Source organism: Ischnura elegans, chromosome 7 (genome assembly GCF_921293095.1).
Source record: "Ischnura elegans chromosome 7, ioIscEleg1.1, whole genome shotgun sequence".
NCBI lineage: Eukaryota > Metazoa > Arthropoda > Insecta > Odonata > Coenagrionidae > Ischnura > Ischnura elegans.
The window spans coordinates 91,167,644-91,185,856 of record NC_060252.1 but is presented as its reverse complement, the minus strand read 5'-3'; the positions used below and the strand labels follow the sequence as shown (position 1 = coordinate 91,185,856).

Here is an 18,213-nt window from a genome sequence, read left to right as displayed (position 1 = left end):
TCGCCATCGTCACAGCATAGGGGCAATGTATCCATTGGAACACTAAGAAATATTTACTGAGTTTTAGAACTGTATTTTTTTTGTAGTCCGAAGTTTTCCAAATGCTTACCTTCATTTCAACAATTTCTGCGCTAAACAGGCGAAGAAAAAGAGTCAATTACCTCTCCAAGTTAAGGTAAATGTGAAAAATCGATGTTTTGTAACGGCTCAAATACCTGACCTACGTGACGTTGCCACACCTGCTGTATTATACGAAAACTTTGTTTTCCACGCTGTTGCGTTGATATTTCAGGTATCAGCAGCGGCGGATGCATATGGAGGGCAGCTAACCCCTCCCCCCCTTTGTGGCGCCGCCCGCATTGCCTAACATTGCAGAACCACAATTGTAACTTTTTATATCATGAGATGGCATTGTCTTGTATATGTGTGTAGTCAGTTTAAACAAAGCTTTCTTAAACTTTTCATGTGACTTGATAATTATTCATTACATTAAAAGTAAAGGTAGCTCAAGATATCATTTGCTCAAGATACCCCCCTTGCTGGGGCTTTCATGCTCAAAGGAAGGTAGCTCAAGATATCCCCCTTGAGTTTTTTCTTTATCCTTTACTGTCTCAGACATCGTTAGGCCTTAACTATTGCCTTCACTCTATTCACGACACTCACGGCGACAGCTAAATAATACCGCACCGGAGAATACCCATCCTTTAAAATGCCTAAGAAGACCAGAAACATCCATATCAATTTTGCAACTTTTTGAGTGCTACACCTGCGATGTAGAATAGGTGGCTGGAGTGAGTCTCAACTAATGTTTTAGACCTGGATCTTAAGGATAGGGCATTCACAAATGGCTGAGGACAATATAAAAATATTAGAGTTAACAAAAGGTAAATATTCCTGTTAATTACCCTGAGAGAAAATCAACAGCGTAAAATCTAATTGCATTCTTCTCTACGACTTGAATATATATATTTTTTATATCTGTGTATTTCATTTTCTTGTTCCTCAGAAAATAGTCTTTAACCCCAAAATAATGATTGAATTATACATTATAGAGTGAGCCCTGTAGATTCTTAGTAAGCTGGCCTAAACGTAAGCTCTCTTCGAAAAATGATATAAATCGTAGACCAAAAATCCAGGACGATACGTAATATTACCCCAGCAGTTTACACCGCTGGAGCCACTACTACGCCTTCTGTCTCCTTTTTTCTTTGCCAAGCAGGTCAAATTCCTAAAGAAGTTGCATTAAAGGAGAGACGCGATTATTTTCCTACCACACAGGATGCTCAAGAACTATCTCGACGGGCGGCGTGTTTTGGCAGAGGGAGACGTTAATGGGAGTCGGGCGTTCGGAGCACAACGGTGTGCAGATGGCTCGGGGGTCTGGCCAGCAGAAAGAGCACGTCCCATCATTCGCCACGCTCTTCCTCGATTCTCTTGGAGAGAGCCTCTCTATCGCTCAAGATATGAACAGAGGACCGTTTGTGAGAGGAGAGAACATGGGTGTGTGGGGGAGTTAGGCAGAGCGTGAGTCATCAGCATTCAGCGAACCCAGTGACCAAGTCCACTACCGTGATTAACATAAACCAAAGGCGGTTTTAGGGGGCACGTCACACAGTGGTCCGGATTCGGAAAAAGGTGGACAAAAATCATTTTTTCGACTTTCTTCAAACTCGCTTAGACTATACAAGTTATGCAGTAATATGTCTGGGGTATCACCTTTCATGCTTACTTTTTTATAAAAAAATTGCTAGCTTAGATATATTGCGTCAAAGTAGCACTATTTCTAAGGAAACTTGATTTTTCCGTTTTTTCGAAAATTACGCATTTTAGATTTATTTTTGGCTTTACGCCGCCAATTATATTCGTAAACTAACTATGCACTATAGTAATATAGACATTTTACTGTTATAAAATATATATTTCAACCTTATAGAGATGTTGATGATTGCTGTAGAATTATTTGAAGGGGAGTAATTTTTTTCGGAAAAAATCGCATAAATGTTGAGTTATAAAAAATGTGACGTCGATTTGCGCGGATTCGGCTATTTGTGACAGTAAAATACAGTATCATAAAGATATTAATAAAGAAATCAGCTGCAAATCTGTGCGAGTTTGCGAATGACAACGATTTATATGCCTAGCCGTAGTAGACGTGAACGTCGACACGCTAGCATCAGCGCAGTGTAGGCACATGGTAAATTGTGTCTCCCAATGTTTCTAGGGCCAGAATCACAAAAATAAGAATTTTAGCATTTTAAAACATATTTTATACTTTGTAATCATCCAAATTTTATCTGTATGTGGACCAATAGAATAATTTCGGAACAATTTGAATTAGGTTAAGCGCAGTTGGGACGCTGGGAGAGGAGATAAAATATTTTTTCCGATCGCTTCTCAGAACGACTTCAAGCGCGATTTGGTAATAGATTTAACCCTTTCACTGCTGTTCAATCTGCGGAAACCTTCTCCTCACATGCGGCGAAAATGTTAAAATGCGTCTCCTGGGCCCATGGAGCAGGTACTTCCAGGATGGGTGTGGTACACCCTCCGAAGGGTCGCTAATCCGCGGCCCTAACCTTGACGAGCTCACCCACGCAGGACCGTCTCTTAGACCCTACCAGCGGGGGGCCTACCTCCAGAAAAGGTACCACTCTGACTGCAATTTGAAAATCAATCACTCAATCCAATCATCAAAAAATGATTGTTTTCATCGCAATCCTGCCAATCAAGCAATCAAGTACGTCTTTGAACCGTGTCTCTGCGATGAAAAATAACGATTTTGTTAACTTTGCAACAAAACGTGGCTGCGGACCACCGGAAAATGGCCATTATATCAAAGTTAACAAAATCATTATTTTTCATCGCAGAAACACGGTTCAAAGACGTACTTTATTGCTTGATTGGCAGGAGTGCGATGAAAACAATCATATTGTGATGATCGGATTGATTGATTGATTTTCAATTTGCAGTCAGAGCGGTCACTTTTCCGGAGGTAGGGCCCCCGCTGGTAGGGCCGATGAGACGGTCTTGCGTGGGTGAGTTCGTCGAGGAAAGGGTCCTGGATTAGTGGGTCCCTTCGAAGTGCTTCGTGGAAGTGCTGACCGTATGGTAGGGAGGAAGAAAAAGTACGTCCACCGCAGTCTGTCGTGCGGACGTACTAGGTACGTCCACAGCAGTGAAAGGGTTAAGTAAATAAGACAGGCTACATGCACTGCTACCGGGAAAACCCACAACCGTCTCCCTTTCTTTCAATCCGAAGGAGACCCGTTACCCGAACACGTGTCGGACCTCAGGGAAGTGGGAAGGGGTCTTTAGTCGGGACATTTTGCCATCTTTTGTCATCTTGCTATTTTGCCACTTGGCGCACCACCCAACTTGAGGTTATTGCTTTTCTAGGGGCGGTCTGACCTGTAAGTGAAGCTGCACGTGTTAATAGATGAGGTCTTTACCCTCCACCCGCTTCCTTTTGGACGGGTTTTATTGCAGGTCCGCCGCTAGTATGCATTTTCGCACAAAATCCAAACATTTCACATTTTCTTTACGGGGTCCAACCTTACCCCAACCAGTTATCCTGGGGAATACCCACATTTCCATGGGTAAAGATTACTCCTCTTTTTAACCCCATCCAAATTTCGGTCGAAACATTTTGGTACCCTTCAGTTTCAACTTTTCTGTCGATGTGAACACACCCATCACTAATTGCGAAGTCCTATTTTGGCTACAGTTTTTGTGATTTACAGTGATCTCGAAAAGAAGTTATAGTGTTGTGATAACTAAAAAATTGTGATTAAGTTATTTATTAGTTCCTGACAACCACATAAATAAGGATTATTGAGCAGGTATACTATGTTTAATTTATTTCCGTTTCTTGTTTTCGTTTTTTTTAATTGGTCTGAGACGAGGCAGCGCTTTAATTTTCCATATTTTCCCTTCTATTTGATATTTAACCTTTTTAGAAAGAAGACTGTTGTGTAGCTTTTTGTAAACCTGTGTTTTATATTGTTGACTGTCAACAATGTCATGGGCATTTACGTGGCGAAAACTGCACGAAAAAATGCTGGAGAAAAAAGAGAAAACCATGGATGCTCGAAAAAGGAATTTAAATGCATATCTGGAGAGTTGTTTCAGATTACACGGAGATGAGGAGGCAAAACTCGAGCTTAATAATTTTTTAAACATGAAATTTTTTTATTCCTACGAGAGAAGATGGCGAGCTAGTTCGCAATCAAAATCTTAAAGATCCTTAAAGATCTTCCGGGGCCGGGGCCTTAAAGATCTTCCGCAGGAGGTTCGTGATCTCTTGGTCCTGCAAGAATCTCAAAATTCTTCGAGCGAATGCGAAGAGGAGGAGGGGTGGGATTCAGAAGAATCTGATGCTAAATAATACATAATTGTAAATTTCTGAGGAATTATCCATGCTTTTATGAGAATAAAAGAGTTACATAAATACTATTTTGATACTTATTTAATAATTACTTTTAGTCCATACAGAAGAATCTCACGAAATCTGGAAATCGCACCTTTTTAACGTTAGTCAATGCACCCAACAACCCTACTTTTAGCCGTTTTTTTGTTTATTGAGTACTTTGAAAGATCATTGACTCATTCTATACAACTAATTATCATCTATTTTCATATTTTATCATGATTACCGTTTATCTATGCAGTCAGCATTACAATTAGCCCGTTAATAAGTGAAAGTTCCACGATATCGCATGAAATAAAAGTTTTTTCGTAAAAATAACTGCAGAAATAAAAATAGCTTGCCAAAAAACATATAGAGAGCAATTTTTAAAGACATCCAACCAAAATCTGATTTTTGTCCAACTTTTTCGCGATCCGGACCACTGTGCGTCACCCCCCTAAAAAAATAGACGAGATTTTTGGTACGGGCTCTTAAACCGTCGTTATTATTATATATGTAGCTTGGTCATATTTTCATATTAATAACTTTAAAATCAAAATAAAGATAATATTACGTACAGTAACTGTTATTTGTTGTTTTTACTCTCAAATTGAGAAGATGTTTGCCTATCAGACCCTTGTCCTCCCCCACCCCAGTAAAAAGTCCTGGATCCCTTGGCTTAAACCATGAATATTACAAAAGAGAATCCTCCAACCGGCCTCTACATGAATGATCTTGTTCTTTCCGGCATAAGATGCAGGTGAAGTCTTCTCGGGTTTTTCACCGGGTGAGTTGATTGTAGGCCGACGTTTCGATGGCTGCCTCTGCCTTTAAATGCGTTGTCACCCACTGCGCATTTAACTTTTACGAGGGGAAATCGCAGCTACTGTAATTCCCATACTGACAATTGAATGCTAATAGTGAAACAAATAAAGATAGATAGTGAAAAACAGCTAGATTTGATTGCGTTTATTCGAACAACGAGACACTGTCAAAGAACGCTGATAAGATGGCTTCTAAACGAAAAGTAAATTTTTCGGACGAGGAGCAAATTACGCTATTGGAGATTGTTTTTGAAGAGCGAGAAGTTCTTGAAACAAGAAGAGAGATTTAATTACGTGGAAAGAGGTAAGCGCTTAAAATGAAATATTTAACAAGTTCTCGAAGTGCTATTACGTCAGTAATTGATTCATCTTTGATTATTGAAAGAGTTAGAGGCATGGAAAAATATCGAATTCAAATATAATTCACGAGCTTTACATAAAAATCATGGCAGTAATTACGCTCAAAAAATGAAAACATTGAAAAATCAACAAAAAAAGCGATAGCGACCAATAAGCAAGCCATTCTTAAAACAGGCTCTGAGTTCTGAGGTGTTTGGTAGTTACTACTGCCACATACACACTTTTGGCAACATTCTTCGACAACAAAAGCTGTGACAATGGCAATGAATATTCTATTCGGTTAGGAATACGGAAACTGGTTTGTGAGAAAACTTACTATATATGGGAGGAATTAATGGTGGTTGTAGAGAGCCAAGACTGAGATAGCACATTTACACTCCTTATAACTTATCTTTTATTGAATATTTTTACAACTTAAAATTCATAATTTAGCAATTATTTATTAATTAAAAATGTATTAATTTATTATTATCTAGAGATAAGACTTGAGAGGAGTTAAGGTTTCTTCGCGAGGGATATTAGTAAGGAAAACTGAAATCCATATTTTTTTAGACTGGTGATAGGTAAGGGATTTTCCGGCATTACAATGTAAATTTTGCAACGAAAAACAATGAGAAATTTTCTGTCGTTAAAAAAAAACACATTTTTTGTTATACCAGCTACTTCTTTTTGCACACAGCAGCAACCGATATCAACGCAAGGTAGCTGAAGTTGAATAGTGGTTAGTGAAGATGTATTTTAAAAAATCGACTGGTGATTAAGATCTGGAGTGGCATATTGCAGTGGTGGCATTCTTGGTATGATATACTGCGGCTAGCACCAGAGTATGAGCTAACGCACCTACATTTTTATTTATTGCATTCTCTTACAGGTATACGGCTGATTACCTAACACCTATGACCACATACCTATTTCGGCGGCTTCTGGAGTAGTATGCGATTGCAGATATATACGAAAATTCAGCGCAACTCGACGCTAAGTAGTTGAATATTCATATTATTGAGGGTTCGTTCGCCAATTTTTGTCGCCCGTGAAAAAGTTTTAAAAGAAATGAAGAGACCTGTACTTTTCTGTTTCTCGACCTGTCTCCCACTTCTCGAGCAATTCGCGGCAAAAAATTGCCACCTTTAACCCTTTCGTAGATAAGCTGATGACGTCACGAACTGCAGCCGTGCAAAGAGAGAGACAATTCACACTCCAGTGGTAAGACAAACCACCTAGCCAGATGTTGCACTAGACTGTGCAAAATGGAGCAACTTAATAACTATAGTTTCCCTGCGTTCTTTTTGTCCAACACGAAATTAGAATGTGAGTCTTACGATTAAAAGTTAATTAATTGTAAACACCGAGACGTGGAAACCACGGCTGCTTACAATCACATCAGTCGTAATAAACATTACGTCACTTTTAATTCAAAGTTAGAGGAAGGTACTGAAGTTTAGGCTAAAAAAATATCCTTTACCTACGGAAAAATATTTATTCTCTTTCAAAACACTTAGGAGCTACTTTCAACTCCTCAGAATTGGATAAGAAAGCGGAAATTTTATAAACCTATTTCTTTGGGAATGAGCAATGGCCTAGGGGTGCGGGGAAATCGGCGAATAACATATAAAGAGATTGAAATAAGCCAGATTTCCAGGGAAGAGATGCTGGTTCAGAGAAGGGAAGTGAAGACGGAGGAAGAGGTGCTTGGCAGAACGACTGGCTACCCAGCCCTCCTCTTGTTTTGCATGAGTTCCTCAAGGGCGCGTGATGGCCCCTCTCAGTTTACCCTTCGAGGCGATGCGTGGCGGGAAACACCCACGCGGACACGAGCTCATAGAGTATCATGAGGATGCTTCTCCTTTTGTCCTTTTCTTTCCTTCAGTAATTTCTTCAAGGCAGGCCGCCGCTCGGCATCGCCGCCAAATTTTGCACGTGCAGAGCTATGCCAAGTTATGAATCGTTGCTAACTATTCCCAAGTGATTCATAATGCCACAAATGAAGTGTGGAATGATGATCCAACTAAAGGATGAACACTCCTTCTTGATATGGCAATTTGTCTCCGGCACTGCTGAAGACAGACAGCAGAACAAAACCCAACTGATTGAATATGGGAACTAGCATCTTTCTCTTGTAACACAAGTTGGCATCCTTTCCAATACACGCCTCTAAAATGATTTCAAATCTCCTCATACTAAGCATGGAATCATCTGCGGAATAATAAGTTTATATGATCAATATAATTGATGATGAAATGACCAATTTCTCAGTGGATTCCGTTCCAGGTGACCATAATTTCGCCCTTGCGCGCGCTACGATATAAATCGCCAGAGGATCCTTGGAGAACAACACGGTATTTTATTTATCCATCCTATGGTAGTGTATAAATAAACGTTTGTCAAATCCAGATATTCTTGTAGTTCACCACTATTTAGAATGTGTCAGAAATACAACACTGTATATGAGCAGTTACATTCATAGTGGGATAAAAATGTGTATACCTCCCAGATAAATTTCATAATAAAGAAACATGACCTGTGAATTATGAAATGCTTATAAGTGAATTTAATAGCTTAGAAGAATTATTGTGTTAGTTTGTTACAAGTGTGTAATTAAACTTTTATACTGTCTTTTAATAATTCTTTCGTAAAACTTTCGTAATGCAGTAAGTTTTTGAAATAATTATTGTAATTGGTAATCAACAGTGCAAAAAGGCTAAACTACTTTTGTAAACAATCAATTCAATTTGTCCTCCTAAATACCCCGAAAGACTTTGAAGGTCTCAGATGCATGGAATTATCTCAATTACATGATCACACAAACATGGATCAATCAGTGGAATCAACTTTCGAAATAAAATGAAAAAGTGTAAGGGCCGCGCGCTGTGGAGCCGTAAAATGTGAAGCGGCAGTGAATCTCCCCCTTTGTCGTTCCAGCAATCTTTTGATTTTTTTTCCCGACACTACACCTGTGTAAGGTCAACTCAGCCGGGGTGTAAGCTTTCAGTTATTCGCAACTGCTCGCACTTTCTCCATTATTCGAATTCGTATTAAAACCCTAGCTAACACATACTAAAGCATCAAATTTCTACCGGGCACACTTCTGCAATTCGAGCCTAATGTAATAACAAAGATAGTTTGAAGTCAGACAGCCTGTTTATTTTTTATTGCTTTCGTATTTTTCGAAATGTTTTATTACTTATAAGCTCCTTATGGCCGAAGTATGAACTAGTTCGGAATGATCCAATCCCACGCACTCCCTGTAGTGACGTCACGGTCCATCTAACGTTTCCCTCGCGATCGCGTTTTGTTCTTTCTGTCTTCCCGCGGCCGAACGAGGGGGCGAGGATCGCGTGCGTGACGTCTCGAGCGTGCTGGGGACAAGCGAGAATCGTGACTGCGGTGAAATTTCAGCGCGGAGGCCGCGGTCCAAACCCGGGTCAGCATCCACCCTCCAGCACTCACATCCCATAAAAGGAAGCGGATTGTGACGGCCGCCGCCGTAAAAATGACTCCAAACAAGAGCGCGTGTCCGCCTCGTCACGGAGCAAATGTCAAAAGCAATTTTCCGGTGTTTTTAGCGAAGCTTAAATAAAACTTGGGGTGCACACAGGGTATTTTATTTAAGCATTATTCCTTAGGAAGGAAAAAATGTATCACCTCGCTTCAACATATTTGTCGCATAAATGTCTAGACAGCCGGATAAATGTTTGTTGTTTTCTTTTATTCTATTTAAATTTGTAATAAATAATTATTATTTAATTATTTAATATTTGTTGTTATAAGTGCACTTTAAATAGGCAGTCTTGCTGTATGTGTACGTCTTTATTAAAATAAAATAAAATAAATTACTTTATCGTATTTTGATTCCCCCGCATTTTAGTGGCATTCAAGGAAGGCAAGTCTTAATTCTGTTCCCCACTAGCTACTCACCAACCAATTTGTGTACAATTTCAATAGGTCAACATTCTTCTTTTTACCTACTTTAATGGAATTGAAATAGTCTATTATGTTTTAATCTACTTTAGTGCCCGTCCTTATTCCGTCATTCAACCATCGGACGTGGAACGCATCTCTTTACTATGGAACCCTGGAGTCAGCACACTTAACAGTTAATATTATTCGATTTGAAGCCAGTACCAGAATTAGGAAGATACAATTTAATTTGTGCTATACTTCCTTGAAAACTGTCAGTGGCATAGAATCGTAGACATGCCATCAGCCTCAATGCCGGCGGGAGAGGAACTCCCTTTGTTGCCTCGTTCGCAGGAGAAATGAGAAGTAGGCCTTACAGGATAACTACGCCGTGTTTGTTTTCATTATAAAATAATACAGTCTCAGGTTTGCGTTTTGTACCTAAATTCACGGTCACATTTGAGTGCATAGTACTTAGTATAAGAACATTTATTGTTCTCTTGCCTTGAAATACGGTGAGTGTGATATTATCCTTTTTCAAAACTATTGTTTCGTGCAGCTGCAAGCGACAGGTTTTGATTTCAGATGGGATCTCCCTTCTTGATTTGTTGATAGTTTCAACTTAACTAGTGAGCTTACTCCTAAGAGTCTCTGCGAGATCATCTCTAATTGTAGTCTTCGCGAAGCGGTACCTTGCACGGAATTCATCTTCGGAATACAATTCCATGGGATTACTCCTGTCGAGCAAGTTTACCCTCAGAATATCGTCCAATCTACCGTCTAAAACCCGCCAAATGAATTCGTTAAGGTCGTCGTCCTGTATCTGCTGATACCTGTTGAACTTAACTGAAGAGATATCGCGGAACCGAGTTGGAAATTTTATTCAGCGTCAATATCGTGACATGAAATTGTTTCGAGAATGGTAATTAACGACAAATAACGCTGTCGGCTCAATACTTTGCAATGTCATCAATTGAAAGCTTTCATATGCTTGTTTTATATAATTGCTTGGGTGGTTGTCCGCTAAAACAATTACCATATAAATTACCCCGTGTAACCTTATGATTCGGGAAAATAATTTTATGAAATTACTTTTGCACATTTATACGTGTAGGGACAAAGTAATCTTGACATTAAAATGTTACGATATGCTTTAAAAAGGTAAATTAGGAATAACAAACTGTATATCGTCTGCTACGTCGTATCGGTACCTTTAACACTAGAAGGCCGAAGGAGTCAAATTTGACCCTTAGGTGTTTTTAAATTTCTAACGATTTCTTAATTTTTCACTGATTGAAATGAAATTTATTGAATTGTCATATTTATGGGAAGACGTAAACATGATTAATTCCACGAAAATCGGTTGAATGGTTAAGTTGGAATTTTAATTTTTACCTTCGAGGCCGGAGGGGTCTTTTTTGACCACCTCGCTGCGACTCAGTTTTACAACTATTTCTGTTTCTTGCTTTATAGCTGCTAAACCATAAATGCGTTTTTGAACTGCCAAATAATCCTCTATTGAAACATTATCTCCACTCACTAAGCCATTATCACATTCTCTTAATAACGCTCCCAGTACGAGGAGTGAAACGTCGAGTTAAAATGTTTTCTACACAGCAATACCCGAAAACCACCAGCAACATAGCATAGGTTATTATTTATATATGTATATTTATGGCTTTTAACTGTTATTACCGATCACACAAGATCATTAAAAATGTATAAATTTTGCAATTTCGCCTGTTTTTCAGAGTTTTGTAATAATTACTTGAGGATAATTGTTGAGAAGTTTTAATTAGCTCTTTAGATCAAAAAAGACAATAAAACTGACCAATAGAATTGAAAGGCAAAATTGCACTTTAAAAAGGCAGCATGTTAATCCTATTGAAACCGAAAGTGAAGATGTTGAGGTTTTAAATGACGCAACGCAAAGTTCAACAATCAAGGAGAAATTTGTTGACTAGGAAGATTACATGCCTAGTACATCCAAAAAAATATAAATCACCATGGCAAATGAGGGTAAAATTCCAAAGTACAGCTTTTCATTGTGATCAATACGGGGTGTCTCACCGTACAGCTGCTGCTATAGCATCAAGTGTACTTGTAGACATTGGTGTTATAACTGAAGAATATACTTCTAAGTTCATTGACCGATGTAGAATTAAAAGGGAAAAGAAAAATATCATAAGCGATTTACAGCAAATCCATCTTGATTTAGGTGATCTACACGGTTATACTTTGACGGAAGGGTAGACAATACCATAGTAATAGAAATGATTGAATCGAAGGAGTACTGTCGGACAGTTATAGCGGAACACCATTCTCTAATAAAAGAACCGGCTTTTGTGTATTTGAGTTATGTTTCTCCAAGCTCCGGGTCTGCTAAAGATGTAGTGGTCTCCATACTATCTTATCTCTCTGATCAAGGAGTATCATTTTCAGGAGTTCTTTCTTCCCTTAGCCGTCTGTTTATAAATCCTCTCTCTCTAGTCACCTCTGCTAATATGTGCCCAAATTTCCCGGAATTTCGTTGATCCATATAAGACCTGTTGTTTTTGTTTTTATTTTCTTGTCAATGTTTTTTTATTTTTAATAATTTATTCGTTTACTTCACCCAATGCAAAAATAAACCTTTGTGCCGTTTTTGGGACGTTTAAAATGAACGAATAATACATAAGAAGGTAAGTAAATCCTATTCATATATTTTAAGAGAGGCAGTCGTTTGCTGAAGAAAGCAGGTTCATATTTTTCCAAACAACACGAAAACTAATTAGTAATGCTAAAGAAATCGAAAAAATACAAATAGAACCAAATACTATTAAGAAATTTTGGGTTACTACACATTATTACCGTATTTTTCACGACCCTTCAGTCGTAGACAGTGACCACCAATTCCTCAAATGACCAGTGAAATCGAAATTGTGATTCATTTGTCAGGGCATCCATTCCATCGAGGGAAGAGGCCAACGGCAGACCGAGAGAGCTGGTACTGCAGGACATAGTTCACGGTCCCTGTGACATTGGGCGCATTCAGCCGTCGGAGCCGCTCTGGAGCGGCTCAAGGGTAGGTTTCCGAGCGCTCCGAAAGAGCGCTCTCATTCCGGTGAATGAGAAGCTCAGTTGCTACGATCCGGAGCGGGAAGTTTGTTTTGAAGATTTTCGAAGTGGCGTCTGTGCTGCATTCTAAATTGACAGCAAACATATAATATTATGGATCAGCAAGCGCTATTAGCTGCAATAGGATTTCTAGATCAAGATTTGAATTATCCAGATATTGCAAATGCCGTAATCGGCGAATTTGACGATAACAGAAGGGACATAATTCGTAATAACGGAGATGTACCCCCTCGAAATGAAAACTACTTCGAGGAAACCATTCCTCGATACACAATGGACGATTTTTATCGTCATTTCAGGATGCAGCGACAAACATTTGAGGTAGGGATATGGCTTTTCATAGTAGTCTTCAGTATAAGTATACCTTTTAACTTTATCACAAACATATCTTTAGATACCATTGTCCACTAAGCTGCACATACGTTATTATTTCACATTTTAAACGGTTTATCCCAATCCTTCAGAGAAATGTGATGTAGAAAATATATTTCAGCATAAGAATTTATAAGTGCATCTTACTTATTAAACTGCACATGGAATTTTAAACACAAATTTTTTTGTTGTCAGCTATTAACACTTGCCTTGGGGAGGCAAAATAACCCGCAAGTCCATATAATACCTTCCGAGAAAAAGGTTCTTTTGGGAATCTGGCTTCTGGCCAAGCCAGAGAGTTTTTTAGCTGCAGGAGATAGATTTGGTCTTGCCCCAAGTTCAGCTCATGCAATATATAGTCAAATTGTTGATGGTGTAATGAATTTGATGGATGATGTAATCACTTGGCCCAACATGCAAAGAGCCACAGCCATTGCAAATGTAAGTTGATACAAGAGAAAGAAATAGTAATACGTAAACTGCCTGAGTTATTAATTGCTCAGCTAATTTTCAGTTCTATAAAAATTACAATTTTCTCCTGTTATTTCATCAGGTATTTAGGGAACGCTCGAATGGTATGCCTGGTGTTATAGGAGCCATCGATGGATGTCACATCCCAATAAAACAACCTGAGGCCAACCCAATAGATTTTTACAATCGGAAAGGATACAATTCCATAATTTTACAAGCCGTATGTGATCACGAAATGAAATTCACTAACATTACTGTGGGTATGCCTGGCCGAATGCACGACTCAAGAGTCTTTCGAAATTCCCCCCTGTACAGACAAATGATGAATGCTGCCCATCCTCTGATATCACCTGAAAACCACTTAATTGGCGATAGTGCATATCCCCTCCTTGGCTCCCTACTGACTCCTTTCCGTAATAATGGACACCTTAATGCTGCAACAGTGAATTACAACACTAAACTGAGCAAAATACGCTGCATAATTGAGAGAGCTTTTGGACTATTGAAAGGAAAATTTCGTCGCCTTAAGTACCTAGACATGAGTGATGAACTCCTTATTAATAAGACAGTCGCAGTTTGTTGTATTCTGCACAATTTTATTTTAAATAATGAGCGGCTAAATGAGGAAGAATTCTTAGAGGAAGAAGCAGCAGAAGAGGTTCCAGCAGAGATGATGCCCAATGAAAGGGAAGGAAATGAAAGAGGGCAGCACAAAAGAAATTATATCGTAGATTTATTAGTGAGAGTTTAATAAGTAAAAGAACAATTTCAAAGAACAAGGCATACATCATTAAATAACGAAGGATTTAAATAATTTCAATGTAATATATATAATTTTTTCATGTTTTCAGCAATACACTTTAAAATTTGATTTCTTTCCTCTTGGATCGCATTATTTTTTTCAATTGCTGAAACTAATTTTTTTAATTCATTTAATTTTTCCTTTTCAACATCCAATTGCATTTTACGGTAAGCATCAAGTTTTTCTTGTTGAAGGTGTTTTTTTGGTGGCATGGCTCTTTTCTTATGTAAGCTGGGTGAGGATTCGGCATCTATTTCTGGAAGGGGGTGGGAAGTTGAAGGCTGTGGTTCTGTGGGTAGGGGCTGATGGCGTGTTGGTGAGGTGTCTGTAATAATGCTGGAACTTATTATGTTTGAAATATTTACGGTCCGGTCATTGGCAAAAAGGTCAAGGAAAAAATCGTAATGCTCCCACCGTACACTATTTCGGCCAGAATTTTTATGGTTGTCTTTGAGGCTGGTAAATGTTCTTTTAAGATTTCTAAATTTTTTGTCCAAAACATCTTCGGAGAAATAGGGAAGTACACTAGTGTTTCAAATGCACCAAACACATTTTTTAAATTAGAGTTCAGAATAACATAATGTCATAAAACCACAGTTTAAATCCTAATAGTGAATACTTGATTCGAGATGACCGTCCGAAATATGGAAAAATTCAAAGGCCGCTAAAACGGGTGTCCATGTTGAATATTGGCCGTGACGTCACAAGGCAGTAGCAGAAGGCAGCTTCTACGCCGTTTAGTTCTACCAGTATTATTGCATAGAAAAATTACAGAATTTGAGGGTGTCCGTATTTTGCTGTCATAAAATATCTTCAGAATATATATGTGGCTGCTTCTCTTTTGAGTAAATGACTTCATCATTGCATAATATATTAATATTCATTTACGTGTCAACTTCAAGTTTGGAAAGAGTAGTACGAATAGCACATTGAATCTTTAATAAATAGATAATGGTATTTATTTTTCACTGGGTATATTTTGGCACAGTGCCGTTTATCATGCCAAAACGTTTTTTGTAAGAACCTAGTCAAACTAATAAACCTATTTCAGACGTTTGCTGCAAGACTTATTCGTTGCGTATGTATTCACGCCGGCCGGAACGTTCGCCCTTCGCAACTAGAATCATGGGATGTTAGCCTTATTTCCGTGCTGGCTGGTTGTTGCAATGGTTCGCTGTCCAGGATGGGTTCAAGAAAAGATAATCTTGGTTGGGAGAAGGAAAATTCCAACGATTTGTAAATGGTATACCAAACTTTGATGTATTTATGGTCACTGAATTTTTGAAAAAGGAGGACAGGTTCAACGGTCCTTAGAAATGCGAGACGTTGAGGCTAACATGGGGAGACCACGTACCATGCTCCATCTTTTTCAATTAGGGCCTTAGTTAGGCTGTAATTAATTAATTTTCATGCGTTACTTTTCACAAGTCATATATATAAATTTAAAATATCCTCCGATACTTAATGGGTCGGTTGGTGAAGTGGTAGCGTGTACGATTACAAGGAAAGATTTCCACCCATAGGATCAGACTATGTCACGGCATTATTTTTTGTTGTCTTCATTGTGGTCATTCGGCGTCAAGTTTATCATTAATTATAATTGCAGCAATCATTGACATGAGACAATTTTTTTATCATCATAATGGCGTTAAGGTATTTTAGCAGTGTCATTACAAACGCAGAGGTACGATGACTACAAGGGTTGGTGTGCGCTAAAATGTTAATTTTTTTCTTTGCTTATACTGACCAACTTCCACATTAAAAATGAAAACCACTCTTGCAAGAGCACATACCATTAAAGGCTCGCGGCAAGCAACAATATGCGTACAGACATAATTAATAAGAACACAAAGCGAATATAAAATGCCATATATCTCGAACACTTGTAATTCACATTGCTCCAAAGGGAGTTTACTTACTCAGTACCTACCTCAGTACCTTGTACTCAGTACCTACCAGTTTACCTCAGTAGCAGTGCTAAAAGAACCATTCCGAAGCATAATTTCAATTAACAAATAGGATGAAATAAAAGTTGATAACCCTGGACCGGGCGCGCTGGCGTGTTAAAAAAAAGGTCAATCTTTGAAAACCAAGGATTTCAACATTGTACTTACATTCTGTGCTAGAATGGTCTCGTGTATTCCTACAATGTACTTTGACTGCCTATATTGCGAGTTTTCAAAGTTCGAGGTATTGTAGATAATTTTTTAGATCAGCAAGATGAACCCGTCACCAGTGGAGTACAAATTACGCCGCGCGACCTGCCGTGTACCTTTATATCTTTATCTCCTATAAATGTACTAATTTCAACAAATAAAGATTAACTTTAACAAAAATCGTTTGTTATCATATATGCACATATCATGGGCAAAGTACGCATTTTGCCCGGTCGTGTAAAATAACAGTCGCGCCATAATTCTTTAACCAAACTACTTTCAGTTTATAAATTACGTAGGTCTACGCGGAAGATGCTATATTTTGACTCAACACACTTTCTGGTGTGACTGAGGTACCTATTAAGTAAATTATTATAATATAAATGTCAATTTGATCTTACAATACCTTCAAATGAACTTCAAAACTGATTATCATCGATTAGTAAGAGTCAGGAGCAGCCTTGAACCATTTATTCCGTATAGCTTGTGCTTACGGGAATGAATATCTTCTCCAGGCTTTTGTTTCGACGTCGAGATGAAATTTGGAACAAAAAATCATTTATAATTCCATTTTGAATTCATGTTTTCGGTACTAGACGACATTTTTAGGAAGCAAACTCCACCGATTCCCGGAAACTCTCGCCGCGCTAAAGAAGGCGACGGAATACAGCGATACTCCACTGGTGACTACTGCCTTGTGACGTCACATCTCAATCAAGATGGAGGCACTGTGTTTCAGCGCAACATGAAATTTTCCGACTTTCAAAACGTTTTAAAGTGCATACCCCATATGCAGGAAATAAAAGTGACTAAACTAATGTTTCTTTTTTAGGCTAAACTTTCAAATTCAGCAATAAAAAAAAATTAGTGCACTTCCCTATTGTAGCCTTTTTCAGTAAAAGTTCTGGAAATTTCCTGCCATAAATCTTTTTTTTTAATTTTTGGATCTCTAAATGAGTCTACTCTCCTCCTATACTCCTCCAAAAGCAAGAGGGTCTGCTCTTTCTTCCAGTTCGGACCTAAAAAGCGATTATATTGTTTGTAAAGATTCATGTTATTAAATTTCATGTATTTCAAGAGAATCAGATTGGCTGTTACAGTATTTTAATTTTTTTTTAACTGTTACCAACCTGCACACGAGCTTGCCTCTGTGGACGGAGTCTGTAGCTCAGCTGATGCTAAATTCCCCTTAAAATATTCATCGGCAAAAGCCGCATCTGTGAAACGATAAATATTAAATGCAACCCAAAGTTCCAATATCACTTATGATTTGATTAGCTCTAACTTGGTATTTCTAGATGTTACCTGTATACCATAATGTATGATCAAAACTCACCGGATATGGTGCTATGATTCATTTGAAAATGAATTTACTCAACTGCTGAATATTTATCTCCTAAATATGTATATTAGAATCCCACTTTCCAGGCATCATAAAATATTCAACTACTATAAAAATATGCAAATGATAAGTAGCAAAAAATAAATTTACCTTCCTGAATTCTTTTATGTATTTCCTCCCTATCCGTGATGGCATACCGACTGCCATTTAGGTCATACAGTATTGTCTGCTCCATAGATTTACTGAAAGAAACATTTAAAAATGAGAGAACTCATTCAAATATCTTATTCGATGTTTAGTGCATCTTCATCATAGAAATACCCTACACTAGATGAGTAAACATTTCAATAGATATCACGAAAATTGTTAAATTTTGAGATTTGGCAATTATTCTAACCTCTATATTCAGTATGAAGGTATTATACCACGAGGGACAAAATCGTCATTACAAACCTTCCTACTATGTG

The 18,213-nt window shown here is 38.2% G+C and overlaps 1 protein-coding gene across 1 annotated transcript; it reads right to left on the bottom strand.

The window, feature by feature from the left end:
- Nucleotides 1-17,268: 17,268 nt before the first annotated feature.
- LOC124163043 lies at nucleotides 17,269-18,213 on the bottom strand. The gene is made up of 3 exons (XM_046539827.1): nucleotides 17,897-18,213; nucleotides 17,535-17,621; nucleotides 17,269-17,423 (listed from the first exon to the last, which is right to left on the bottom strand). Exons 1-3 carry the CDS (start codon nucleotides 17,979-17,981, stop codon nucleotides 17,269-17,271), a joined length of 327 nt encoding a protein of 108 aa, XP_046395783.1. The 5' UTR covers nucleotides 17,982-18,213.

What these genes read in the sequence shown, in the direction of transcription:
- LOC124163043 (XM_046539827.1), bottom strand. Translation starts at nt 17,981, where the DNA reads ATGGAGCAGACAATACTGTATGACCTAAATGGCAGTCGGTATGCCATC. An exon ending in ACATAAAAGAATTCAGGAAG is followed by an intron (nt 17,622 to 17,896) that starts GTAAATTTATTT and finishes ATCGTTTCACAG; the next exon opens with ATGCGGCTTTTGCCGATGAA. An exon ending in AGAGGCAAGCTCGTGTGCAG is followed by an intron (nt 17,424 to 17,534) that starts GTTGGTAACAGT and finishes ATCGCTTTTTAG; the next exon opens with GTCCGAACTGGAAGAAAGAG.